At 45.1% G+C, this 27635-nt stretch overlaps 1 protein-coding gene across 1 annotated transcript in view; it reads right to left on the bottom strand.

Moving 5' to 3' along the window:
- Nucleotides 1-26933, bottom strand: part of LOC147728137 (uncharacterized) — a 36791-nt gene extending 9858 nt beyond the window's left edge. Inside the window, exons 1-2 of the mRNA XM_086963736.1 lie at nucleotides 25771-26933; nucleotides 4230-4329 (exon numbers count right to left, since the gene is read on the bottom strand). Coding sequence (XP_086819862.1) covers nucleotides 4230-4329; nucleotides 25771-26933 — 1263 coding nt within the window. The remainder of the gene's footprint in view (nucleotides 1-4229; nucleotides 4330-25770) is intronic.
- Nucleotides 26934-27635: the final 702 nt, after the last annotated feature.

Genomic DNA, 27635 nt, shown 5'->3' with positions numbered 1-27635 from the left:
GTTTGAAAAATGAATTCTTTGGAAGCCGCACCCAACATATAGAATTATAGGTAAAAAACACTGTGAATAACAGAGATATTTTTCACTAAAGGCATTCAAAGTGACATGAAATAGGCAACAAGAGCGAAGTTTGAACTGTGCTTGAAGTCACTCAGAATCAGAATCCCTAGGAGAAAACAATCCCCTTTATTCATAGGTTCCCGTCTACAATTTTAAGTTATACTTGGCCCTAGCACCCCACCCTTTTTTCCAGCTTGCGTGAGTAGTGAAGGTGTAGAGGAGTTATGGAGGAGCCCTGCTAGACTGGATCCTGCCACCCAACTATCTTTGGGTGAACAGCAAAACACACTTTGTCACTGGATTCAAGCTAGCCTGGTTGATGACTGCTGAAATGCCAGAAACCGGTCCCAGGATGCTTGTTTCCAGTCCAGGGAAGACATTGCTTTGGCAGTTCGGGCTGGACTGTTCCCATGAGGCACAGGGTTAGACTGATTTGCACATGGCCATGGCTGAACTGGGGTGGCGAAGTGAGCTAAAGAATGATGGTCATAAAGTGTTTTACCCTGTTGTAATGACAGTGCTTGTACATAAATTTATAATTTTTATTTAGTTAGGTTACGTTACACTTTTAATATGGAAATGTAGAACACATAAAACACAATTATATAACAATAATTAACAGTAAACACAGTCTGATGCTATTAACTGGTCTGTATTTTCTACAAAAAATAGCACAAAGGGGATAAAGAGGAACGAGAAAAAAAATATTTTCAACAAAAAAGTGTACAGAATCTTTGTACATGTGTCCCAATCAAAAAAACAGTAAATTTAAGCCATTTTGGTAATGAAATGGATATACAAATCTACAAAATTGAACACTATAGGTGAAGCTGAAAATATTTCAAACTATTATTTTGAAGCAAGGTCTACTCAGAATAAACAAAGAAAAATAATTAGAAACATTGCGTCAACGATGGACTTATTAAAAAGTTCTATGAAGCAAATAGATTTTTTAATAGACCATATTTTGTGTATTAATTTCCTGGATTTTATTGTGTATTAGAAATGGCCGAACACAGCAGTATGATGAAATGATCCAAAAAAGAGTTAAAAATAGCTCAGTTCTTCGAAAAACTGTTAGCAGCCGTTTGCAGATTTTCTCGTACCTTAACCATTTCATTATAACAGTAGATAATGCTAGTGGCAGGTTTAGGGAAATAATCTAAAGGTTATTTGTACGTAGGTAAGGTAGCTATAAAAATGAACAACAAATACAGACTATTCGACAACCTGGACTTGGATTTTAAACTTAAATTGCAAACTTTTCAGCACAGACATATTTGGGCTTGCATCAGCAGCAGTGAAGTAAACAGCGCAATTATTTTCTGATAGACCTTTTATTCTGCAGTCCTATTATGTTTAAACAAATTGACTAATGCCCAGATGACATGGTGAGTTATTCCTACACAACTTTCAAAGCTATTACTCAATCCTTCCAGTCAGTTGATCATTTTGGGTGGTCTGTCTTTGGGGGCAGGTCTTCAAGATCACAAAGATAGTCAGTGGTAAATCTTGTGCACTATACAACTTATAACAGAGAATGACCTGGAAGCACTCTGGCCGAGCACTTCAAAGAAGTCTTGAACAGACCAGTACCAATAAGTGAAGCGGACATCCAAGAAGCAAAGGCAGACTTGGATGTGAACATCAACCCACCACAGAAATAAGAAATCATTGCCGCATTACAGATCTCTCAAGAACGGAATATCTCTTTACCAAGACAACCTGAATGCAAAAGTGCTTTTGGCAGACCCTGAAACATCAGCCAAGACCATCCAACCACTGTTTACTTCAATTTGGGAAGGAAAGTGTTTGACTTCGCCCTTTCCTCAGGGTCATCCCCACACCTTTTGTCTTCTCCCCTCCTGTTTTCTGATCCCGTTTTTGTTAGCTTTAGGACTCTGTGCACTTTACTACTGTTAACCAGTGCTAAAAGTGTCTGTGCCCTCTCCTTTAAACTTGGTCAAATTAGCTTACACCCAATTAGGACATTTAATTTACTTATAAGTGGTACTACATGTACCCGGGACCTGTAAATGAAATGCTACTAGTAGGCCTACAGCACTGATTGTGCCGCACACTAAAGTAGTCCTTTAAAACATGTCTCAGGCCTGCTATTGCAGCCTGTGTGTGCAACTGCCATTTCAGCCCGGCAAAATAGACATTTTGCTAGGTCTAAACCTTCCTTTTTTAATACATATGTCACTCTTAGGGTAGGCCTTACACAACCCACAGGGCAAGGTGTGTTGTATATCATAAGTTGGACATATACTTCTACGTTTTACTTGTCTTGACAGTGAAAAACTCTAAAATTCGTTTTTCACTATTGCAAGATCTGCCTCCCCCTTAGGATAACATTGGGTTACCTTATTACATTTAATAAGTAATAACTTTTGTCCAGGAGCAGGTGTGAACACCATGTTTGGTGTCTGAGGAATTGTAATTTTAAACCCTCTTAAGTGGTGAAATCAGATTTCAAGTCACAATTCTGAAAATTCCACTTTTAGAAAGTTGGCACTTTCTTGCCCTAACCCTTTAGTGCCTGAAGCCCGGTTCATGGGTCACATGACTAGATGTAGTGTGCAGTAGACCTTTGTGTTTTCCTCCCAGACAGTATCACAATAGAGGGTCTGGGTGTTGGCAGGATGGATCATCCTGACTGGACGGGGGCAGAGCTGTTACCTATCACACACACTTCAAAGGCACTGGCCTAACACATTAAAAAAGATCTTCAGACTGGCCTATTGGGCCCCCAGATAGACTGGGACCAGGGCAGTTAAGCAGGAAATTCCAGACACTTCTGTGGGGGAGTCTCCAGAATTTTCTTCCACTCAAAGTATAAACATTGGACCCCCAACCCACTCTTGAGTTCACTCCTAAATGTGTGGCTACTACAGATGAAGGACTGCCCTGCTGTCAGAGGACTGCCCTGCTGTTTGAGGCCTACCTTGCTGTCTGAGAAGGAAGACTGGACCTGCATCTTCATCCCAGGCTGAAGTGACTCCAAGGGTCCGCTGACTTGACCTCCTGTTCTAAGCTACAGGGACACAACAAGTTCAAGAGGCATCTCTGCAACTGGATCTGCCTGGCCCCTGCTGGCTTCTGCAGGAGTGAGTTCAAGATCCCCAAGAGATGCCTCCCAGGTCTTGGACTGTTGGTGTGGCATCCGTTGAGCTCCTCCTAGAAGAAAAGGAGAAGTTCCAGTTTTGGGCTCCTTCATGACCATGAGCAAGCCAGCTCACACCAAGATCTTGCTGTCCATGGCAAGTGCCAGTGCGATGCTCGGTGAACTCGACTCTTCACACTACAGTGACCGCCAGCGACAACCAGCAATGCGAGTTCTTCACTTAGTGCAACACCATCTACAGCCAACAGTAACTGCCAAAGTGAATCTCCAGCAATGACCATCCATGAACCCTACAGGATCTTCGCACTACAGTATATTGATGGCTGGCGACGCCCAGCCTGTTCTATGTGCTACAGTGATGACCATCCGCGATGCTCTCCCTGCTCCTTGAGGCCCCCTTCACCATGACTGGAACTCTTCCCACTAGATTTTAGAAGGTAACTTACTCAGCGGGACTAACCTGGTCCCTGTATCAAGCTGACTCCATCATGGTCAGCCTGAACCTGTGAATTTCACATGGTCACACACAACCAAATAGCCACGAGTGATGCTTTGTGCTTTTGAGTGCTATACTTACATTAACATTTTAATATTGCATTTCTCGGTTTCTACTGATTGGATTATTGTCATTTTGGTGTCAAATAATGTATCAAACTCTACTCTAAATTGGTATGGAAGTTTTCTTGTGTTTCTTGTGTTGTGTTTTCACGTTCTTACTGTTTGTGTTGCATAAATACTTTACACATTGCCTCTAAGTTAAGCCCGAGTGCCTTTGTGCCAAGCTATCAGGAGTTTAAGCGCAGGGTAATTTAGTGATTTTTTTGTGGTTCACCCTGACAAGGATTGTGGTTGTTGCTTGAGTGGGTTTCACCTTCTCGACCAACAACCCATTTTTCTGCCTTCTCTGAAACCTTGTCCAGTGTTCCAAAACCTGTCTAGAAGATATCCTAACCCAATAGATTGTAGAGCAACCTTGAATCTCCCCACATCTCTACACTATGCCAATCCTGAAGCGGTGCACATTAAGACATTGTTGGCTCACCCAGTCATTGCCATCCATGCCTACTTGCATTACCAACTTCACCTCTTCAACATTCTTTTTCACCACCAACACACTGATGGCTCCTTTGAAATGTCCCACTCTGAAAAGCACGAAAAACAGTGGACAGTAGAGAAATATGACCCCCTGCAGCAGTGTAAACCAGGGAAACATCATCTTCATGCTTCAAATTGTGTCCTCCCATCTGGAAAAAAACAAAATCATTGTTCACAAACGTACACAAGACACTGGAGAAAAGTGCCTGAGCCACTACATCAGCCTTAGATGCTTGCCACCTGAAACCCATTCGACAGAAGACAAAACGTTGTGCATGTATAATCTTTGTGTTTCTATATCAGATTATTTATATGATAGAGCCACTCCAGAGTCTTTGTGCCTAGCTCCAACTGCAAAATATTTGAACAGTGCATCTTAATTTAAAGAGGCATTGAGCAATAAAGCAAATATGTGATGGCTTATTAAAACAATATTAGAAGTCCATTGAAACAGTGCCTCCTGCTAAGGTATATTAAGGTGGCAACTTCATACTGTCATGACCTGAAAGGACAATTTGTGTTTACAATTTAAAGTTTCGCTAAGAAACTCTTTAACTTGATGCAAACTGTACAAACTACCTTCCTGGAAGGCTAGAGTAGCCTCTTAAAAAAATGCAAAAGTTAAATCATTACTGGCCAGGCTTAACAGGGTCAAGAATAACACTGGAGCCACATTGCTTGCTTTTCAGTTTCATTTCTGATGTATCGAATTGTATACAGTTGGGTGCCAGAAGTAAGAGTGAGCAGCGTGGCTGCAGGGCTAGGCTCTCTACCTGCTAGCAGGTGCTACCTGCTAAAGGGTGCTAGCTGCGAGAGTGTGCTACCTGCTAGAGGGTGCTAGCTGCAAGACGGTGCTACAAGCTAGAGGGTGCTGGGTGCTTGCTGCTAGAAGGTGCTAGCTGCGAGACTGTGCTACCTGCTAGAGGGTACTAGCTGCTAGAGGGTTCTACCTGCTAGAGGGTGCTTGCTGCTAGAGGGTGCTAGCTACGAGAGGGTGCTACCTGATAGAGGGCTTTACCTGCTAGAGGGTGTTACCTGCTACAGGGTGCTTGCTGCTTAGAGGGTGTTACCTGCGAGAGGGTGCTACCTCCTAGAGGGTGATACTTGCATAAGGATGCTACCTGCTAGAGGGTGATAGCTGCTCGAGGGTGCGACCTGCTAGATGGTGCTAGCTGCGAGAGGGTGCAACATGCTAGAGGGTGTTACATGCTAGAGGGTGCTACCTGCTAGAGGGTGCTAGCTGTAAGCGGGTGCTACCTGCTAGAGGGTGCTAGCTGCGAGAGGATGCTACCTGCCAGAGGGTGCTAGCTGCGAGCGGGTGCTACCTGCTAGATGATGCTAGCTGCAAGCGGGTGCTGCCTGATAGAGGGTGCTAGCTGCAAGAGGGTCCAGGCCCCGTAGGTGAAAAGTAGGTGGGCGGAGTGTACGCTCTTAGCCAGGGTTTGTTCACTGGGGTCAGATGTCACTTCCATGCTTCCTCATGCCTCCGGTGTGTACATCCCTGCTCACACTATTCCAGCACAGAGGTACCAACGCCCTCACCCTCGCCCTACCATCCCAGTGAATGACACCCACCCATTCACCCTACTCCCATTTACCGACAATGCACCACCCCCAACCCACATGGAGCCTGCCCCTCTTATAATATACTTGCACAAATTTGTCACCCACCTTTACATTTCACTCACCTACAGGCAGCTATTTCGCGCCGGCCCTTACAATTCTAATTAACAGAACTATTACCAGCAATTTCTATTCCCCTAACCCTACTATCAGGCAGCTCACCTTTTATTAGGTCTCGCGCCTAGCGTTGCAGTGCGCAGCGCCGCCGGTGCAGTGAGAGACTTCTTGTAGGGATTTCAAAACTAACCTAGTAATTGCATACGCTTGTGCGTGTGCTTTTTCTTTTGGCCCACGCTATTGGCATTTGCGTGCGTCTTTTTAACAAAGACAGCACGCAATTGGCCAAAGGCGGGCGCATTGCTCCGCCCATGGCCTATTGGTGTCGGTTACCCGCACGGCCTGCATGTGGTTTCAATTATTGTGCCCAGACACGGGCCCGATAATTGAAACCAGATGTCTCGCTGAGGTGCGCGCACCACTCGCGGGCTTGTTCTTTTTTGGATCCATTTCACAGGGAAGCAACTAAATGAAAGAAGGAAAGAGAGGTTGTGAACTGTTTCTTCAAGTCACGGTTTTCAGTAACTGAGGAGCAAGACAGAAAGAGATGGAATAATAGGAAGAGTGAAATTACATTATAAGGAAGTCTATGTTTTGTGCGTTTCGTCTCTATACTGCATGTATGTGCCCATTTCTCTACAGCCTAAAGAACCAGCACTGGTTACATGTGATAACTGCCAAAAACACATTTAGGGGGGCGGGGGAGCATCGCGCAAACATGTGGAATCCTGCCACAGTAGCGTTTACAAACAACACAACTACTGTCACATACAATGCGCTATGCAATTTTTTTATATGTGCAAAGGTTCTAATTCCCCTTTGAGGTACCCTCAGGACCTTTGCAATGTTGATGTCACCATGTTTTAACTGTTTCCCTACTTATCTGCTTCTTCCCAGGCAGACCCATGCCCTGTAGTACTTTGCTTAGATTCTGGAAGGCAAGTCTCAGAGTCTTATCTATAACACCATCTATTGTTCCAGGTAAATTAGCCTTTAAAAGCAAAGTGCTTTCGTTTGTAGACGACATGCTGCGACTTTTGTTATGTCCGTGAAATTCTTAGACTAACAATTGCAAACAAGTAGGCGCCAAAGTGGAAGGAGCCTTCTTCCCCTGTGGCTATGCGCTATTACATTGGGTTGCTATGGCAACATCTTCACACTCACCATCTATGCGCAGCTTGGGAGTAAAGTAAGAGGGGAAAAAAGCGTCGGGCACAGTCGCAGTATATGGGACATTCCAGTGCCAATAAGTACACTGCAACTTACGGTTCTAGTCGTTTCTTTTTTTATATATATTCCTTTTTCGATACAGATGCTGTTTCAACCTTTCCACACCTTGCAATTGTCCTCTTTGCAGTATTAATGATTCAATATTTGTAGCATTTACATTTCTATGCATCCCGTCCAATGACTTTTGGATAACGGGCTATTAGATTTCATGCCGCTTTTAATTTTGCGAGACGCAGCGGTTTAGTTTGCCTTTGTGTCTCCCTAATGTAAGTTTCTACTTTGCCATACCACATTTACTAAGCAAGCTGCGGCGTTGGGTTGCTAATATAGGAGTTCTTAACTTTAAACGTTTTTCTATTACCAGATTGTAGCGTCTCTATAGCACAAGCATTAGATTTTTATTCTTTCATATGTGCCTTCAATATTTGTGTGCAAGCCTTTGCGTTTCATTATTAACTATATTCCTTCTTAGATGTAAATGTTGTTTTCCATTTCGCACACCTTGTAATTCAATTCTTTAATATATTACTTCTTCAATATTTGTGATACTTGCAGTTTACCTAATTTCTCCCAATAGCTTTTTAGTGGCAGGCTGTTGCATCTTATGCCGCTTTTACTTTGCCAACTAACAAAAACATTACAGTTCGCAATTACACTACAATATATGAAACTATTTATATTCACAAAAATTCACTACACTGTAAACACAGTCATACAGCTCACATAATATTTACAATGCCAATAACTCAAACTCTAACAAATGCGAGACCTATTGCATTGAAAATGCTTGTTTTACACTGTTCTCACTCAGACCTTTACACAATCCTCGAGCACAGACTGACTCAGAAATAACGCAAATGACTCGCTTGCAGCCCTGGCTGCCCACTCAAACTTCTATTGTGTGAAACCAGCACTCTTACACTGCCTTCACTCAAAAATAGACCACTCAATTTATTGGCTCACACCATCTTACCTCACAGGTGGACATTGAATTCACCCTCACAACTCATATGCAGAGAAAGTCTACCCAACTCACCCTTTCACTATTTTTCATTTACATGCATCCCAGCCACCTGTTGCATCCTCCAACTTGACTCCCAGGATGCTGGACTCTAGCACTTTCCTCACTACATATGCCTTCCTTTCTTACACCCTGCTCATTCTTACTACAACCTCACAAATATCCTATCCCCTTCATCCTCGCATGATTCTCCCTCATAGGCAGCACATTTCACTCACCCTCACACTGTTTTCCCCCAGCATTCGGTCACCCTACCCACTTACAGCAGAACTCACTAGCTCTGCTTTCATTGTCCTACTCAACGGGCCCTCAAGCCATCCATGTTATGCTTGAATTTGGCCCTGTGCAGCGCTCCCCTTCCCTTTGGTGGGTTCGTGCTGTGGAAACATATATGTACGATTACCAGCGTCACTTATAGGCAGCGCTGTTGGAATTATGCGGCAGGAGAAGGCCAATGTATGCAGCATGGTTGAGTAAATTATGTGGCAAGAAATGGCTAATTATGTGGCACATTGCTTAATAGTATGACTTCATTATTTTGTTATTTTTATACTTGGTAACACTTCCTGGGTATTGGCTGCACCTCATTAGTACCAGTTTAACAACCATATATAGCAATAATCAACAAAAAAATGAGCAGTCCAACTTTGCAAAGGGCCTTCAACACGTGCCTCTGCTGTTTTAGTAACTTTTGAGCCGTTTGAGCTAGAAACAAATTTTGTTTTTGTTAAAATCTGCAGATTATGTTGTAGATGATGGCTTATGTGGCAAATGTGGCACACCTATAATGATGTGGAAATCGCATATTTTCAGTGGCCCTGCTTATAGGCAACCTATCCTCACACTACTCTCACTCACAAGTAGCTCTTCACACTCACTCAAGTTATATTTACTTATAGGCAGCATTTCTTTATCACCTTCACTCAAGTTATATTTACTTATAGGCAGCATTTCTTTCTCACCCCATCTCTTCTCCAGTCCAGTAAACCTCTTGGACACTAACCCTGGGTCTGCACACAGGTTTTTCAGACCCAGGTACGTCCACTCGCAAGGTTTACCACAAAAGCGCGCTTCAGGAAGTTTTTGCCTGTCTTCTTCAAAGCAGTTAACTTTTTTTTCTACTGTCAAGCTGATGAAGGTGATTTTGAAATGCCAGTGAATTGAGTGACTGATTCCTAAACACACATGGTAAGTGATGGTCATGTTTGTGTAAACACTTAGGGGCATATTTAAAACCCCCTTGCGCCGCCGGTGCATCACTTTTTTTGACGCACCTGCGACACAGTTTGGTGCTCCATATTTACAAGGTCACGTAAAACCACCCTGCATGGCTTTTCATTGCCTTTTAAATAGGGCCCCTTTTCACGCAGCACTTTACGTGAAAGGAGCGTGCCATGGGTGTTGCTCTGGGTGTTCCCATGCAACACCCATGGATTCTGCCGTAGTCCCAGATGTAAAACATCTCGTAAACCTGAGAATGCAACAGAAGCCTACGGCTCCCATGGGGAAGAGTAAGGAGGCGCAAGGAGGAGAAATACTTATATTTCTTCTTGTTTTTTCCTCTTTCTGTGTGTGTTGCATTCTGCAGCACACAAACAAAGAGGAAAACACCTCACCTGATTGTTTTTGTGTAGGAAGATGTCCCTTGGTGCACAAAAACAATCTACCCTAAAACACAGCACCCTTGCACCATGGTGCAAGGGTGCCTGTGTTGGTGCATGGCAGCCAATTGTGCGCCAGTGCAGGGGAAAGCACAGGGATGCAACATATTGCTGTACCTCTGACGCATCCCTGTGCTTCGAAAGTGAAGCAGTGCAGCCAAATGGTTTGCGGCACTGCGTCACGTTCTTGTAAATATGCCCCTTATGGCAGTGGCATAGCAAGGGTAAGGAGGGTGGGAGGGTGGAACGGGTTTTGGGGCAGCAGCCTTCCCCCGACTACCCGCGACCAGCACTCCCCCCTGGTCCGACATGCGGCACCGTAGTGCAAGAATCGCAAGCAACCCCCTGCTCTTACATTCGTTGGGCGGGCAGAAAATGCAGGGACCGGCATGGGCGGCACAACGTCTAGCTATGCCTTGCCTTAGGGCCTCATTTATGAGGCCCTAATATGTCAATTATTTGATCACATCCTATCATAATCACAACTTTCCTTAATGAACCCTACCACTGGCAAATATCTCAGCCTGGCTACTAGCGGCCAGTAATAGGCATGCCCCACTCAATTCAAATTGGCACGCCGTTTTGATGCACAGAAATGGTTCTCCTATGAACTAAAACTACAAAAACTGGCCCTTCGCCAACAGGAAAGAAAGTGGAGACAAAATTACTCTCCAGAAGGGAAACACCTCTACCTGGTAGCAAGGAAAGAATACAAAATGGCTATTTTAATGGCTAAAGCCGCTCACTTCTCCTCCAGAATCTTAAACTCTAATAATAGATCAAAGGAAATCTTCTCAATTGTTAATTAATTCTCTAATTCAGACAGAGTCCTAATCAAACCTACACCTACTCAAGCACTCTGTGATTTCCTGAACAATTATTTCATTGAAAAGATTTCCACTATTAAAGCCATTATTCCCATACACATCTCCAACGAGATACCTTCCGCTACACATAGGAACTCTTTCGCTCTTGATTATTTCCCGGCCATCAGTACCCAGGCCTTCCAGGACCTTCTGTCCAAAGTAAAATCCGTTTTCCCCACAGACTGCTGTCCACCACATGTCCTAAAAGATGCCCTCTCCGTCCTCCTGAGCTCTGCCCTTGCTCTTTTGAATGAGTCCCTTTCCCAGGGTCGCATTTCTAAAGCCTTCAAAGAAGCAATTGTGGTCCCTCTTCTGAAAAAACCAGGAGCAGACCCTCAGAGTTTGTCGAACTAACGCCCTATCTCTCAGCTCCCGTACCTGGCTAAGGTACTGGAGGTCCATCTGGTGAAGTGCTTGTCCAACTTCATGGAACAATCTAACTAACTAGACTCACACCAAGCGAGATTTCGTCCGCTCTACGGAGACCGTGATATTGGCAGTCTTGGACACACTACGAGAGAAAGCTGACAGAGGTACCCCTCAGGCTCTGGTTCTATTAGATCTTTCTGCCGCCTTTGACACGGTCGACCATGGAATATTGGCGGACCCTGTCAGGGAGGCTGGCATCTAGGGCTCAGCGTGTAGCTGGATCAGCTCCTTTCTTGAAGATCGTTCCCAGTCAGTCCACATAGCCCAGTTTATGGCACCTAAGCTAAGAACAACATGTGGGATCCCGCAGGGATCCTCACTATCCCCCCATCTGTTTAACCTTTACCTTCTCCCCCTGATTCAGTCCCTGAAGGAAAGGAAAGTGACCACCTTCAACTATGCAGATGATTTACAATTAATGTTTACCATCGACAACTCACCTAAATCAGTCTCTGAATTTCAGGCTACTATGTTGTGCATCCATCACTGAATGGACCATAACCACTTAAAGCTCAATCCAGGCAAGACTGAACTAGTTCTGATGGGGCAGCCACAATTTCTGGGGCCCACACTACTGGCCTAAGGAACTTGGAACCCCCCACCCCCTCTTCCTCTGCCAAGAGCCTTGGTGTCACTATAAATAATGACCCGTCACTACGATTGCAAGTCGGATCTGTGATCTCTTCCTGCTTCTTCCAGTTGCGAAAGATCAGCCGATTACTTACACAAGCAACACTGATACAGGTTGTGATAGCCAAGGTGCTGTCACATTTAGACTATGCTAACTTAGTCTATCTGGGTATGCTACTTTTTCTAACCAAGCGGTTACAGATGGTTCAGAACCAAGCGGCCAGACTGATTCACCAGCAACCCAGGTGGCAATCTGCCACCCCTCTTTTAAGACATCTACACTGACTTCCCATTCCCCAATGTTGTGCCTTTAAAACTGGATGCTTAATCTTTAAATCTCTACACGGTCGGAGCCCCAAATTTATAGACAGTCTCATATCAAGGTACACTTCCTCTCGCAACCTATGCTCAGCCCATCTTCATTGGCTCCAAGATTGTGGAATTCCTTCCCTCTAGAGATCTGGTCATGCACTGACCTTCTGAGTTTCAGAAAAAGTCCTAAGACATGGCTGTTTGTGCAGGCCTATGAATAATCTTTCCACTGGGTTCGGCTAATTCTAGACTCAGCGCCTTGAAACCAACCGGTGTACGTGCGCTTTATAAAATCCTCATAACATCCTTATAACATAACATGGAGATGCAACGAGGATAAATATTTTCATTTCTTCTCATTTCTTTCCTTTTTAGGTCTCAACTATTCTATCCCGTAAGGGAAAAATAGACGGGAGTATAGAGGGCAAACCAAGCTCTGAAACCATCACGGATTGCGTCCAGTTCATGTGGTGCACTCGTGCGGAACGCGCGTCCACATCAAGCCCATCAGCCTCCTTCCCACAGGCATCTGAAGCTTCCCCAGCGTGCGCTCGGCCTCAGGCATTCAAGCGTGAAGCTTCCCAAGCGCGCGCTCAGCCTCACTTCTCCTCCCCCTAATTCACCTCTGCTGTTGCTGCCCACAGCATTTGGTGCATTTCTGCTTCCTCAGAAGATTGACTTCAACCCCTTTCTTACTTGCTGTTCGTGTTAAATTTCATTTCGCAAGCAGTTTCCCCTCCTCCCTCTCCTGACGTGCTCCTGCCTCCCACACCAATCCCACGTCGAGGCTGCTTCCACTCTCCCGCTGCCCCGTCAAAGCACTTCAATTGCTTGCATTTTTTATTTAGATGGTCGGCGGTTCTAATCTGTAATAAGAAGAGTGACTCTGTGCTTGATTTGAGTGAAAGGCAGCATGGAGGCTGTACCAAGCTTGGAGTGATGTACTTTTCTTTCTACCTTCCCCCGCCCCCGCAATGCCGAGAGCATTTCCCGCCCAGCCGCTTTTAATTTCATTTCGCAAGCAGTTCCCCCTCCTCCCTCTCCTGACTTGCTCCTGCCTCCCACACCAATCCCATGTCGAGGCTGCTTCCACTCTCCCGCTGCCCCATCAGAGCACTTCAATTGTTTGCATTTTTTATTTAGATGGTTGGCGGTTCTAATCTGTAATAAGAAGAGTGACTCCGTGCTTGATTTGAGTGAACGGCAGCATGGAGACTGTACCAAGCTTGGAGTGATGTACTTTTCTTTCTATCTTCCCCCGCAATGCCGAGAGCATTTCCCGGCCGGCCGCTTTTAATTTCATTTCGCAAGCAGTTCCCCCTCCTCCCTCTCCTTACTTGCTCCAGCCTCCCATACCAATCCCACATCGAGGCTGCTTCCACTCTCCCGCTGCCCCGTTAGATGGTCGGCGGTTCTAATCTGTAATAAGAAGAGTGTCTCCGTGCTTGATTTGAGTGAAAGGCAGCATGGAGGCTGTACCAAGCTTGGAGTGATGTACTTTTCTTTCTATCTTTTTCGTGTGTATGTGTATTGATATAAAAAATGTTACACAGTGGCTATATCCACTGTTATGTGTTCTTTTAGTGATTTCATATAGCACAAACTAAACCAGAAGGCATTAGAGCGCTTTACCTGAGCACCAGTTTCATTACATTAGGACACTTTCATTTTTTAGGTCTCGTCTATCCCACAACACCACTCAATGCCACAACACAACTCAGTGCACAGCATCCCTCAGTGCCACAGCATCACTCAACGGAACAGCATTACTCATCACCACCACAGCACCACTCAGCACCACCACAGCACCACTCAGCACCACCACATTATCACTCAGCACCACCACATTATCACTCAGCACCACCACAGAACCACTCAGCACCACCACAGCATCACCCAGCACCACCACAGCATCACTCAGCACCACCACAGCATCACTCAGCACCACCACAGCAACACTCAGCACCACCACAGCAACACTCAGCACCACTCAGCGCCACCACAGCATCACTCAGTGCCACCCCAGCATCACTCAGCACCACCACAGCACCACTCAGCACCTCCACAGCACCACTCAGCACCACCACAGCATCACTCAGCACCACCACAGCACCACCACAGCACCCCTCAGCACCACCACAGCACCACAGCGCCACTCAGCACCACCGCATTATCACTCAGCACCACTGCATTATCACTCAGCACCACCACATTATCACTCAGCACCACCACAGCACCACCACAGCATCACTCAGCACCACCCCATTATCACTCAGCACCAGCACAGCACCACTCAGCACCACCACATCACTCAGCACCACCACAGCACCACTCAGCACGCCCACAGCACCACTCAGCACCACCACATTATCACTCAGCACCACCACATTATCACTCAGCACCACCACATCACCACTCAGCACCACCACAGCATCCCTCAGCACCACCACAGCGCCACTCAGCACCACCACAGCGCCACTCAGCACCATCACAGCATCACTCAGCACCACCACAGCACCACTCAGCACCACCACAGCATCACTCAGCACCACCGCAGCACCACTCAGCACCACCACATTATCACTCAGCACCACCACATTATCACTCAGCACCACCACATTATCACTCAGCACCACCACAGCACCACTCAGCACCACCACAGCATCACTCAGCACCACCACAGCATCACTCTGGAACACTACAGCATCACTCTGGAACACTACAGCATCACTCTAGAACACCACAGCATCACTATGCGCTACCACAGCATCATTCTGCGCCACCAGAGCATCACTCACGGCCTCCACAGCATCACTCAGGGCCTCCACAGCATCACTCACAGCCTCCACAGCATCACTCATGGCCTCCACAGCATCACTCATGGCCACCACAGCATCACTCAGGGCTACCACAGCATCACTCAGGGGCACCACAACATCACTATGTGCTACCACAGCAACACTGAACGCCACAGCATCACTCGTCGCCACCACATCACTCCGCGCCATCACAGCACCAATCTGAGCAACCATTCAACAACAACTGGTTTCAATATGTTCTCTCAATGTTTCAAGCTTTATTACAAATGTCACAAAAAGATGTTAATATTTCACTTCTGTTCTTGGATTTTCGTCACAATAAAATACACTGAACGTAATCTTCACAAAAGGTATTTACAAAAGTTTAAGCTATTGCCATTATAAATTACAATCACTTTTATTTAAGTATTAATTATTTTAAAAAATTAAAAGCCATTGATATTTGTAATATCAATACATCTAAGTCACGTAAATACAAAACATGTTGCATTACAAATGCTATAGGTGTCACATTTGCGAAACTTATAACTATTGGCATTGTAAATGACAAAGCTATTAATTTAGCTATTTTCAAAACCAACACATAAATAAAAAAATTGGCATTTACAAAACCAATAGCTCAAACTTTCCTAATGCGAGACCTATTGCATTGCAAATGCTTGTTCTATGTGTTCTGCATTCTGCGGGACTCTTAAAAAGATGAACTTTCTTGCATTGATTGATTTTGTGCACGAATGTCTCCCATCCGGCACAAAATCAATCAGCCTCGCAATGCAGGTACACTTGCAACATTGTGCAAGGGTGCCTGCGTTGGCGCATGGCAGCCCATTGTGCGCCAGCACCGGGGAAAAGGGCCGGAATGCGCTGTATCTTACCAATACAGCGTATTCCTGGCCTTTTCTTTTTACACAGGGCAGCGCAGGAAGATTGCTTGTGGTGCTGCCCCAAGCCCAATCCTCATAAATGAGGCCCTTACTTTTTTTTTATAAACATTTTTATTGAGAAAAGAAAGAAAAGACATAAAGCAGCAATATAGCAGTATCTCAGCACCGCCACAGCACCACTCAGCACCACCACAGCACCACTCAGCACCACCACATTATCACTCAGCACCACCACAGCACCACTCAGCACCACCACAGCATCACTCAGCACCACCACAGCACCACTCAGCACCACCACATTATCACTCAGCACCACCACATTATCACTCAGCACCATCACATTATCACTCAGCACCACCACATTATCACTCAGCACCACCACAGCACCACTCAGCACCACCACAGCATCACTCAGCACCACCACAGCATCACTCAGCACCACCACAGCATCACTCAGCACCACCACAGCATCACTCTGGAACACTACAGCATCACTCTAGAACACCACAGCATCACTATGCGCTACCACAGCATCATTCTGCGCCACCACAGCATCACTCACGGCCTCCACAGCATCACTCACGGCCTCCACAGCATCACTCACAGCCTCCACAGCATCACTCACGGCCTCCACGGCATCACTCATGGCCACCACAGCATCACTCAAGGCCACCACAGCATCACTCAGGGGCACCACAACATCACTATGCGCTACCACAGCATCACTGAACGCCACAGCATCACTCGTCGCCACCACATCACTCCGCGCCATCACAGCATCAATCTGTGCAACCATTCAACAACAACTGGTTCAAATATGTTCTCTCAATGTTTCAAGCTTTATTACAAATGTCACAAAAAGATGTTAATATTTCACTTCTAGCTATTTTCAAAACCAACACATAAATAAAAAATTGTCATTTACAAGACCAATAGCACAAACTTTCCTAATGCAAGACCTATTGCATTGCAAATGTTTGTTCTATGTGTTCTGCATTCTGCGGCACTCTTAAAAAGATTAACTTTCTTGCATTGATTGATTTTGTGCAGGAATGTGTCCCATCCGGCACAAAATCAATCAGCCTCGCAATGCAGGTACACTTGCAACATTGTGCAAGGGTGCCTGCGTTGGCGCATGGCAGCCCATTGTGCGCCAGCACGGGGGAAAAGGGCCGGAATGCGCTGTATCTTACCAATACAGCGCATTCCTGGCCTTTTCTTTTGACACAGGGCAGCGCAGGAAGATTGCTTGTGGCGCTGCCCCGAGCCCAATCCTCATAAATGAGGCCCTTACTTTTTTTTTTTTATAAACATTTTTATTGAGAAAAGAAAGAAAAGACATAAAGCAGCAATATGGCAGTATCGCAGTCCACAGCATATATATATCGTTTTCAATACATTTGACCCCAGGGAGACACAGTAAAAACCCCTCTATTCTGTCAGACCAATTTGTTCCAGCATATACAATATGTAGATCGTACAGAGCACAATAAACTCACCAAACCAGGATACACACCCCTGACATCCATAATGTAGGTGGCTACCTTAGTCTGTTACGGCGGGATTTTTGATCTCTTATCAGATCACTATAGATCTAGATCCCAACTCAGGTCGACTGAACCTTTGTTACCTGTCATAGAGTAAAACGTAATCCACTACTAGGTTAATCAATTCAAGCCTTTACACAACTCTGAAGGACCACTTACTACGAATAAGTTTTAAAGTTTTATTACAAAGCCAAAGATAACTGGAGATACAAACATCTCAATATAAGGTTCAAAAGATATACTGGCATCAATACAAACATGAATTCTCTAAATGTTCTTAGGCGACAGAAGAATATCACCAAAACTAATTCAAAGATCAGCAAGTTTGCAAGAATAGACACAAGTTGTAACTTGAGCGTCATTTACAAAAGAAAGAAAATCCAGATTAGACTGTCCCTACTCTAGACTAAGTGACATCCCTACTTAGCAGAATCTTAACCTAAAAAGGTGTCAGCCGTGGTGACTTCCAAAGAAGTTCACTCACTTTCCCTTAGTCTTTGTTGTAAATCTGTGCATCGCAGTTATGCCCTCTCTGCCTACCCATCCGCTCTCTAAGGTTCCTCAGGCCATCTGCTCTAACTCCACCCAAGGGTGCTGTCCCTAATACAAAATCACAATTACAGTTGAAACGCCCCTCAGAGACGCCCCTCACGTACACCCCTCACGTGGTGTCGGTTCTGGCTTTTTCCATGCTGATACTCCTCTGGGCTCCTTGTTAGCGTTGACCTTGCTTCTCAGGATCTTCTCCGGCAAGACGGTACCCCCCAGGAAATTCCTGAAGCCTCCTCCAGGCCTGTGCCTGTCTCCCAGGACAGAGCTCTATTCATCACTCTCTTGATTGGAACCCCCTCGCACCTGCAAACAGACAGCCATGAAGTGGGCCCCAAATTCCGGCCTCCAGCTTATCTCACAAGTCGTAAACCTTCGAGCATGGTCCACAATTTATGCTTAACACGACCTGATTTTAACTAGCACATGCAGATCAAAAGAAACGACCTTATCTCTCCAGGCCTACTAGAATTACATGAAACAGGCCTGTACACTCTATGAACCTTTATTTCTCAGCCTAAACAGTATTCTAACTTATTCCACACACTGGTTATAGGAAACACTTCTATAAAACATATATTTTCAGACTATTATCAATAATACTTTGAATTATAACAACAGTAATCCATCTCATGTGAAATTGTAAAGGCACGTTTTCTTTCTCAGTGAACTGCCATGAGGCCTACACATTTCTACGTTTGGCAGCCTTACATTCTCTTCTGCAACAGCCACATAACATGGAATTTGATATCATTCTAACATCTCTAAACAGTACTACATTAGCTTTTCACACTGATATATGCACTCTGTATTAATTAAACACTCTTATGTGCATGCACTTCTATAAATTCGAAACGCTTATATGTTCCTTTAACTAGACTTGTGCAACGTGCTTGTAAATATGGTGCACTTCTACATTTTACTTGATTTGCACTCTCTCAGTTCCCCCCTTTGATGACCTTTACAGGTCATCACTATCACATCACCATCCCTGAGAGAATGAATTGAATCAAACAGAACTCGTTGCAATGCTCCCTCGCTTCATCATCTCTAGAGCCCTCAGACTCCTGTACTGGTTATCCTGCATCGCAGCTACCCTCTGCTCCTGCTCTCTCATGGATCTTTGCAACCTATTTGATCTATACCATTGATACAGCCTCACTAACCCCCACAATGTGATTACACAGATCACTATTATGATGATAGGTTTCAGGATGTACCAAATGAAACTCTTCCCTAAGTTTGCAAGCCAACCTCCAACTTTACCCATTCCATGACCCACTTTTTCCCACACATTCACCTGTGCCAGATCCTCAATCTCATGATGAATTTCAGTGATGTTCTGTATATACTTCTCAAGAGGTTTTGAATTGTCTGGAATGTAAGTGCAACAATCCTGGACCTTCAAAGCCTTACAGACTCTGCCTTCTTTGGCTAACAGAACGTCTAAAGCAAGCCGGTTCTGGAGAACCATTGCCCTTATCGATTGCATCTCTCCCTCCACCAGCATTAATGATCTAGCAGTACTGGCAGATAATCTATCTACAACTGTTGCCAATCTCCTAATCTTTACATTATTCAGTATTAACCCTAAAAGAGGGAACATGGCACCAAATACGTCTCCAACTACCTCATCATTGCTTACATCCCTTCTCCCTCTGGCTTGAGTTCTTCCCTCTATGATTTCTAGATCCTTAGCATGATATATTTTGGGGAAGACAATTGCTAAATAACATGATCCGTACCAATTATCCGGCAGTTTCACGTATGCATTTCTTCCACAGACAAAATATACATTCGGGATCACCTGCATTCCTTTCAAGAAATCCTTTGTATAGTATTCTATTTGGAAAGCATGTTCACAACTTACTTCTCCCACAAACACATTCTCATAGTAGGTTTTACCCCTGTATATACATAGTTTCCCTCTTTGCACTCGATCTAAAGCTATTGGACCATTACTACCCTTCCTCTTGTGTGACTTTTCCTCCTCGGTCCAATCTGTTTTCCATTGGCCCGAAGCCTTTAGGATCTTCTGCCTTCTATATCGATCATCCACCTGCCCTATAAACTTCTTCTCAATTTCTGACACTTTACAAGTCAAATTATTTCTTCGGGCATATGAAGTATCTAGCGTTCTCCAAGGAATGAAAAATTTCCTTAATCGATCCTCACTCTTATAATAGTCCCACTTATTCATATGCTTGTAGGCCGGGACCTCTGGTAAAACAGCGTCAAAGTTTGAAAAATAATACTCAAAGCTATCACGTTCATAAAATATACTAAGCAACAAACTACATGTAATTCCGTAAGTCAATGGAAGATGATGATATCTAATACCTTCGTCTACCGAAGCTGGCAATTGCATGCAGACGTAGCAGTCCTTTGCCTCCATGGCATCAATGTATTCATACAGTAATTTAGCATAGGCATTATATTTGAAATTTCCTTGTGATTCATCTACGTGCAACCTACGAGCTTCTGCTGCTAGCAAAGTTTTATCTTCCTCTGTATTGTCCCCCTTTTTACCAGCAGTAGTAGGTTTCAATGTTACTACAACCTTTGCTTCTTTTGTTGCCTTCTCTACATTTTCATGTCCCACTATATATGATACAGTAACTACCAGAACTATAAGAAAAATTACTCCCACTAAAAGTGTGCCTACTATGCATTTTGCTTTGCGGTTCGGGTTGCCGGCCTCCATGATCTCAAGACAGTGTAGTTCTATTTTTCTGCCACAACACAAAGTCTCTTTTCTTCGCTCCTTCAACAGTTTTCTTTGCTTATTCGATCTTTTCGAACCACACCTGGAAGCTGACAATCCCTCTTGCAAGATCAGTCTTTGACTTTTTAGCAACAGACAACCCTAGCCCTTCTCCATCCACTAAATGAAAAAGTCCCTAAATTTCTTCTTCTTCCACTTGGCGCTAGGTTATCTTCTCAATCTTGTTTATTTACAAAGTCTTTAGCTGTCTACAATCATGCGTGTTCCAGCTGCTCTAATCATGTATTCTAAAATTTCTAAGCGAAGAATGATCTCCTCGAGTGCTGGTATCGTTGGACCAAAAGTCGGAAATTCTACTCTGTTTAAAACCAGTTCTCTTATTCTGCTCAGATAAGGAGGATTGGGGACAGTGAGTGTCAGCAACCCTTCGATCTCAAGTCCAGGTACCAACAACACCACTTCCAACGTTATGATTGGGTCAGTACTGGTCACTGTCACTTCCCTCACCCTCCCGGATTTCCGTACACCAGACATCTGCTGCTAGGTAGGTCCACTCAGGAGTGGCGTATCTTCTGCAGGGCACGCGCACCCTCCTTGATCTTCTTGGACCCTCCTGTTCTTGATTCTGTGCACCTTGGTCCAGATCTGAGTCTTCGGATATAGGAGCAAGGGTTCTTCCAGGAGTTGGCTTCAAGCTCAGCCTCTTCTTCCTTTCAGGCCAACTAGCTTCTCCACGCCTTGTTCTCCTATTTCTTGTCCTCACACTCGATTCTTGATCACTTGTGGCTTGATCAGTGTCTGAGCCGTATTCACAGCAACTTTCTCCTTCTGTGGCAACGTCAGTTTCACTGTCGTCCTGTCTTTCTTCCGCTTGATCTGACGCACTCCCAGCTTCCTCCGACACCCCCACAGCTTGACTGATCCCCTCTAGTGGTTCGCCGTCCACAGCTGGATTTTCATCTGTGAGAGGAGCTGTTTCTTCCAGGGGTGCTGGAACTCTTCGAGTGTGGGAGGCGTGTATCCAATTCGGCAGCCCTCCACACTTGACAGCAGTATTCGTTGTCAGGATTATCTGGTAGGGTCCTCTCCAGCGCACATCTAGGCAGTTCTTCCGGACGTGCTTCTTCACCACTACCCAGTCACCAGGGCACAGGTCGTGACATAAGTCTCTGGAAGATGGAATCTCAGCAGCCTGCACCTGAAGAGACACAGAATGAATGACATCAGAAAGTCCCTTGCAATAATCCAGGATCAGATCATCTGTGATATTCAACAAAGCTGCAGTTGGGACAGATGGAAGTCTCATTGCCCTCCCCATTAGAACCTCGTGTGGGGAGAGACCTGTCCTCCTGTCTGGTGTGCTACGTATACTCATGAGTACCAATGGTAGGGCATCAGGCCAGCTTAAAGATGTCGATGTACACACTTTGGCCATTCGGGATTTTATCGTCCCATTTATCTGTTCCACGATTCCCGACGCCTCTGGTCGATAGCTACAGTGCAACTTCTGATCAATATTCAATGCAGAGCAAAGCATCTTCACAACTTCACTGTTGAAATGTGTCCCTCTATCTGATTCCAAAGAGGTCGGCACCCCGAAGCCTGGTATTAACTCTCTAAGCAACAGTTTTGCTACTGTGAGTGTATCGCACCTGCGTGTAGGGTATGCCTCGACCCATCTGGAAAATATGCATACAACCACCAGAACATACCTGAGACGGTTGCATTTTGGCATCTCAATAAAGTCTAATTGAATTCTGTTGAAAGGCCCACCAGACCTCCCAATGTGACTCAATGTAACTGGTGTCCTTTTCCCCACGTTCAATTGCTGACATGTTACACACCTCTGACACACTGCTTCTGCGGCTACTCTAAACTTGGGGTTATACCAAGTCTGCCTAAATACCCGCAGCATGGCATCTCTTCCTAAATGTACTGGACCGTGTATCTGACGTGCCATTGGACTCGCTAATTCATTTGGTAATACTGCCCTTCCATCTGCTGAAATCCACAAATCCATTTCACTTTTTACACAACCTGCCGTTTCCCATGTCTTTTTCTCAAAATCTGATGCGTTCTCTTGCATGCCTTTTAAATCATCCCAAGTATCAACTGTTTCTAGCATCATGTTTAACTCTGTCTTTTCCTGTGTCCCACCCACTTCCACTTCCGTGAAAGAGTATCCTTGCTCCGCGCAGTAGCGAGCAACCTCATCGGCGTACCTGTTTCCTTGGGACACAAAATCTGTACCTTTGGTATGGGCTACGCATTTGACAACGGCAATTGCTGCCGGACCTTGTAACGCTTCTAACAATAGTCGCACAAACTCCCCATTTCGAATAGGTGAACCTGAGGAGGTCATGTAACCTCTCTGAGACCACAGTTGCCCAAAGTCATGAACTATACCGAAACCATATTGGCTATCCGTGTAAATGGTGACTCGAATTTTGCTACCTGTTAAACAGGCACGTGTCAATGCAATGATTTCAGCTACCTGAGCGAAGTGTACTCCTTCCAGGCAAGCGACTTCTACAACTCCAGTAATGGTGCAAACAGCATAAGCTGCTCTCAACTGACCAGTATTGTCCCTTACACATGAGCCGTCAACAAAGAAAATTTCATCTGGGTCGGTCAATGGCTCATCCACAATATCTGGTCTTGGCTTGGTGCATAGTTCAGTCACATCAAGGCAATCGTGATCATCACATTCTTCGTCTTCTATATCATTAGGGAGTGGCATCAGAGTGGCAGGATTCAAAACAGAGCACCTCTTAAGGGTCAAGTTCTCCACAGCAAGAATAACTTGCTCGTAGCGTGTGAGCCTATTATTGGTCAAGTGCTGTGTCTTGGTCCTGGTCATTAACAGTTCCACAGAATGAGGTACATACACCACTAATTGATGTCCCATTACAATACTTTCACACCTCTCAATGCTGACACCCGTTGCAGCAACGGATTTGAGACATCCGGGCAACGCTGCGGCTACAGGGTCTAAAGTAGCCGAAAAATATGCAACTGGTCTACGGGCATTTCTATGAATTTGTGCTAGGACTGACAAAGCACAACCTTCCCTTTCGCAACAGTAAAGTAAAAATGGTTTTTCGTAATCTGGCATTCCCAAAGCTGGAGCACGACACAAGTCCTCTCTCAGCTGTAGGAACGACATCAAACAATCCTTGTCCCATGGTACCGGATCACTCACCTCCTTGTGCGTCAGTTTTTGTAAGGGTTTTGCTTTCAGGGAAAAGTTAGCTATCCACTGTCGGCAATAACCAACCATTCCTAGGAACATCCTGACCTCTCTCTGTGTCGTAGGCGAATTCATCTTCATGATCGCCTCTATCCTGTCTGGTGACACCTTCCGTTTTCCTTTTTCAATTCGGTGACCCAAGTACTGTACTTCTGTCAGACAGTACTGTAATTTGCTCGGAGACACCTTATGTCCATTTTCAGCTAGATGGTTCAGCAAGTTGATGGTGTCTATCTTACAAGCTTCCTCTGTTTCTGACGCAACAAGTAGGTCGTCTATGTACTGAACTAGAACCGAGTTCTGTGGCAGTACTAGACTTTCAAGATTTTTCTTCAGTAGCTGGTTGAAAATTGATGGGCTTTCTGTATACCCCTGTGGGATACGACACCATGTTAAGACGCGATTTTCCAGCTTAAACGCGAAAAGAAACTGGCTCTCCTCATCTAATGGAATTGAAAAGAAAGCCTGGCAAAGGTCTATCACTGTGAACCACTCAGCTTGGAATGGTATCTGAAACAATATCACTGATGGATTCGGTACCACTGGACAACATGAAACAACTATGTTATTAATCTTTCGGAGATCCTGTACTATTCTGAATTTCCCACTAGGTTTCTGCAAACCCATAATCGGGGAGTTACATGGACTACCCACGATTTCCTTCAGTATTCCCTGCTTAATCATGGAGTCGATCACGGGTTTTATTCCTGCAATCGTCTCCGGGGTCAATTTGTATTGAGGCGTTCTTGGATATTCAACATTTGGTTTTATCATGATTTTCACTGGTTCTACCCCTTTAATCAATCCTATCTCTTCTCCAGTGAAATCCCAAACTTCAGATGACACAGTATCCCTTAAGTCCCAAGGAAGCTCTTCCTCCGTCAGGGTAGGATACAGTTCTACGCATACTTTTGAATTTGCAACTTTAAAGGTGGCATCATCGTCGTTAGTCTGTACCTCTACTCCCTGAGGCGTGCAATATATTGTGCAATTTAGTTTGCACAATAAGTCTCTTCCTAACAGACACACAGGACTAGAATCACATACTACAAACTGATGTTCATCGCTGTATTTTCCTATTCTCACTAGCACTGGTTCCGTCAAAGGGTTAGTCATTCTTCTATTTGCGACTCCTACCACTTGAATTGTTTCCCCCGACATTGGCAGATCTGGAACCACTGCTGATCTCAAAGTTGATCGAGTAGCTCCGGTATCTACCAAAAATGTCGTAGGGCACCCCGCCACCACAGCCTCAACGAACGGTCCCCTTTGGTCCACCTCTAGAACTGCCCCGAGGGTACAGTCCTCCTCTCTACTCACTCGCCGTCCAGTTAGTGGATCAACGTAGTAACACTCTTCTCCTCCTACTAAAAGAGGCATTTGTCTATAGATCTTTCCCCCTGTCGCAATCTTTGGTGGTTGAGGGAACTGGGCTCGAGGAGCCAATGTCCCCCCTTTGACCACCTTACCCTTAGGTATTGTCACCCCTTGTACTGGAATGGTCTGAACTTCTTCCTCCTCTACTTCCAGTTCTCCGTTTTCAGTATTATAGGGACACTCGCGTTTCCAATGTCCCACTAGGTGACACTGGTGACACTTTGTCGTCCTTTTCAAGGTAGCAAGGTCTACTCTAGGTCTCGGATTTTCCTCGTTGTCCCTATTCTGATTATTTGATCTCCTTCCCATCGTCCCTGTTCCCTGTTGCTGCTGTCCACCCTTTCCAGCCGACTGCATCTGAACCATCATCAACTTCTCCTTAAGTTTCTTTGCTTTGGAATCTATTTCATCACTGCAATACCTTGCGTATCTCAACATTTCATCCAATGGTTTGTTTTGCCAGCAAATTAAATGTTGCTGAATCATCAAACAAATATCAGGTCTCAACCCCAAAACGAACTTCGATACAAACTGTCCTATATCTTTGGGATCCATTACATCTAGTCCACTGTATTGTTTGAACGTTTTCAGCAATCGCTCATAAAATTCATGGACTGTCTCCTTGGGTTCCTGTCTAGTTCGGTCTATTTTCACCCAATCTATATCCTGCGGTGGCACCTTCTCTTTCAGCCATGTCATCACCCTTTCATATTTTTCCATTACTCTTTCTGACGGTCCATTAGTATGAGCATTTCTTTCTGGTTCTGCTGTGGGCCATTCGACACTAACTTTGCATGCTGTCCACAAGTCTCCTGGGACCACAATATCAAATAAAGTGTTTAAATCAATCCACAGTACTTTAGAGATCTTCACAAACCTCTCTACCTGTTTGTACCACTCTACGGGATTTTCTCTTAACTTCGGAAATGAATTGGTAAATGCAGCCAAATCTCCCCTACTCCAAGGCACATGTACATAACTCCCATTCGCTATTTCTCGCAAGGGGTATGCCTCCATCCGCAGTGGCCCTCCCTCCGGGGACATCACAATCGCGCTCCGCCTGACAGTCCCTTTCTTGGACCACCTTTCTTCCCATTTATCCAGATCTCTCCATGCCCTTATTCCTGTGATCAGTTCCCTTATGTGTGTTTTCAATCCAATTGTCCTCCTCTCATCCAGGTCCTGATCTGAATAATGCAACCTATGGTTACCCTGTAATGCCTTTGTTCTCAACAAGTCTACCATATACTTGTCTGCCAGTTCAGATAATTTCTCGTGGATTACTCTTGCCTTCCGAGTAATATCCTTTGCTATAAACAGCACCTCATCTTGCTCGTACATGTCGATCCTTTCTAAAGGTAACATACCATCTATTATCTCGTCCAGATCAGACTTTAAACTGGTCACATCGAGCCTTTTTGCCTTTATCACAGCTTTCAGTGTGTTGTCTCTAGAGGGCCCATTTACGTCTCTCCCATCACAGCTCTGAGTCCTACGTCTGGGCTCAGGCGTGTTATGGGGAGTCCTCCCATGCTCCCATCTCTCCAGGTCCCATGCAGTTCCATCCTCTCTTGGTGTATGGTGAAACACTGCTCGATTCCCCATAATCCCACATCTCCCATTCTGCTTGGTGTCTCTAGGTGCATGGTAAGACACTCCATTATTCCCCATGCTTTCGCAACTCCCCTGCTGTCCATGATCGCTCGACGCATGGCAAGGCCCTTCACGGCTCCCCATGTTCCCGCGATTCCAATGCTGTATGTTATCACCAGGTGCATGGTGAGTGCACTTAAAGCTATCCCTGTACTCTTGCGTCCTTCGGTCTCCCTCACTGTGAATGAGACGAGACACCCCTCCACACTCTGTACTTCTATCTTCTTGCTCCTGCCTACTTCCACCATGGATATGACGGATATCTCCTCTACTCTCCTGACTCTTACCGTCCCACTCCTGACCGCTTTCGCTAGCCCAGCAGTGAGACAATGTCCCATTGCCTCGACTTCCCCATTCAGCTTCCGCTCTTGACCTGTTACTCCGTGTTTCTGTGGCAGCATCCCATTCCCTCAAGTCAGCCCTCAATTCCTTAAAGGACTTCGGCCGTGGTCCTCTCAGATCCATCGGTCCTCTCTGACCCCCTTGATCTGTTATGGGATCCACTGCTGAATCCAATGGGGTGCTCCATTTTGTCGGTCCTGGCAATTGCCTCCAGGCATTTGTCATGTTGTTCCTTCTTTCCATTTCTGCTCTTTCTCTGTCTAACCGTACCTGTTCCTCTTCTCGCACTTTCTCTGGGTTATAAACCGATACTATAGGACCTATGGTAACGGGTACTTGAAGAGCATCTGGCAATGCATAAGACTCAACACTCTCCGT

This window comes from Lissotriton vulgaris, chromosome 3_1 (assembly GCF_964263255.1).
Source record: "Lissotriton vulgaris chromosome 3_1, aLisVul1.2, whole genome shotgun sequence".
In the NCBI taxonomy this organism is placed as follows: Eukaryota; Metazoa; Chordata; class Amphibia; order Caudata; family Salamandridae; genus Lissotriton; species Lissotriton vulgaris.
This window is presented reverse-complemented; position numbering and strand designations above follow the sequence as displayed.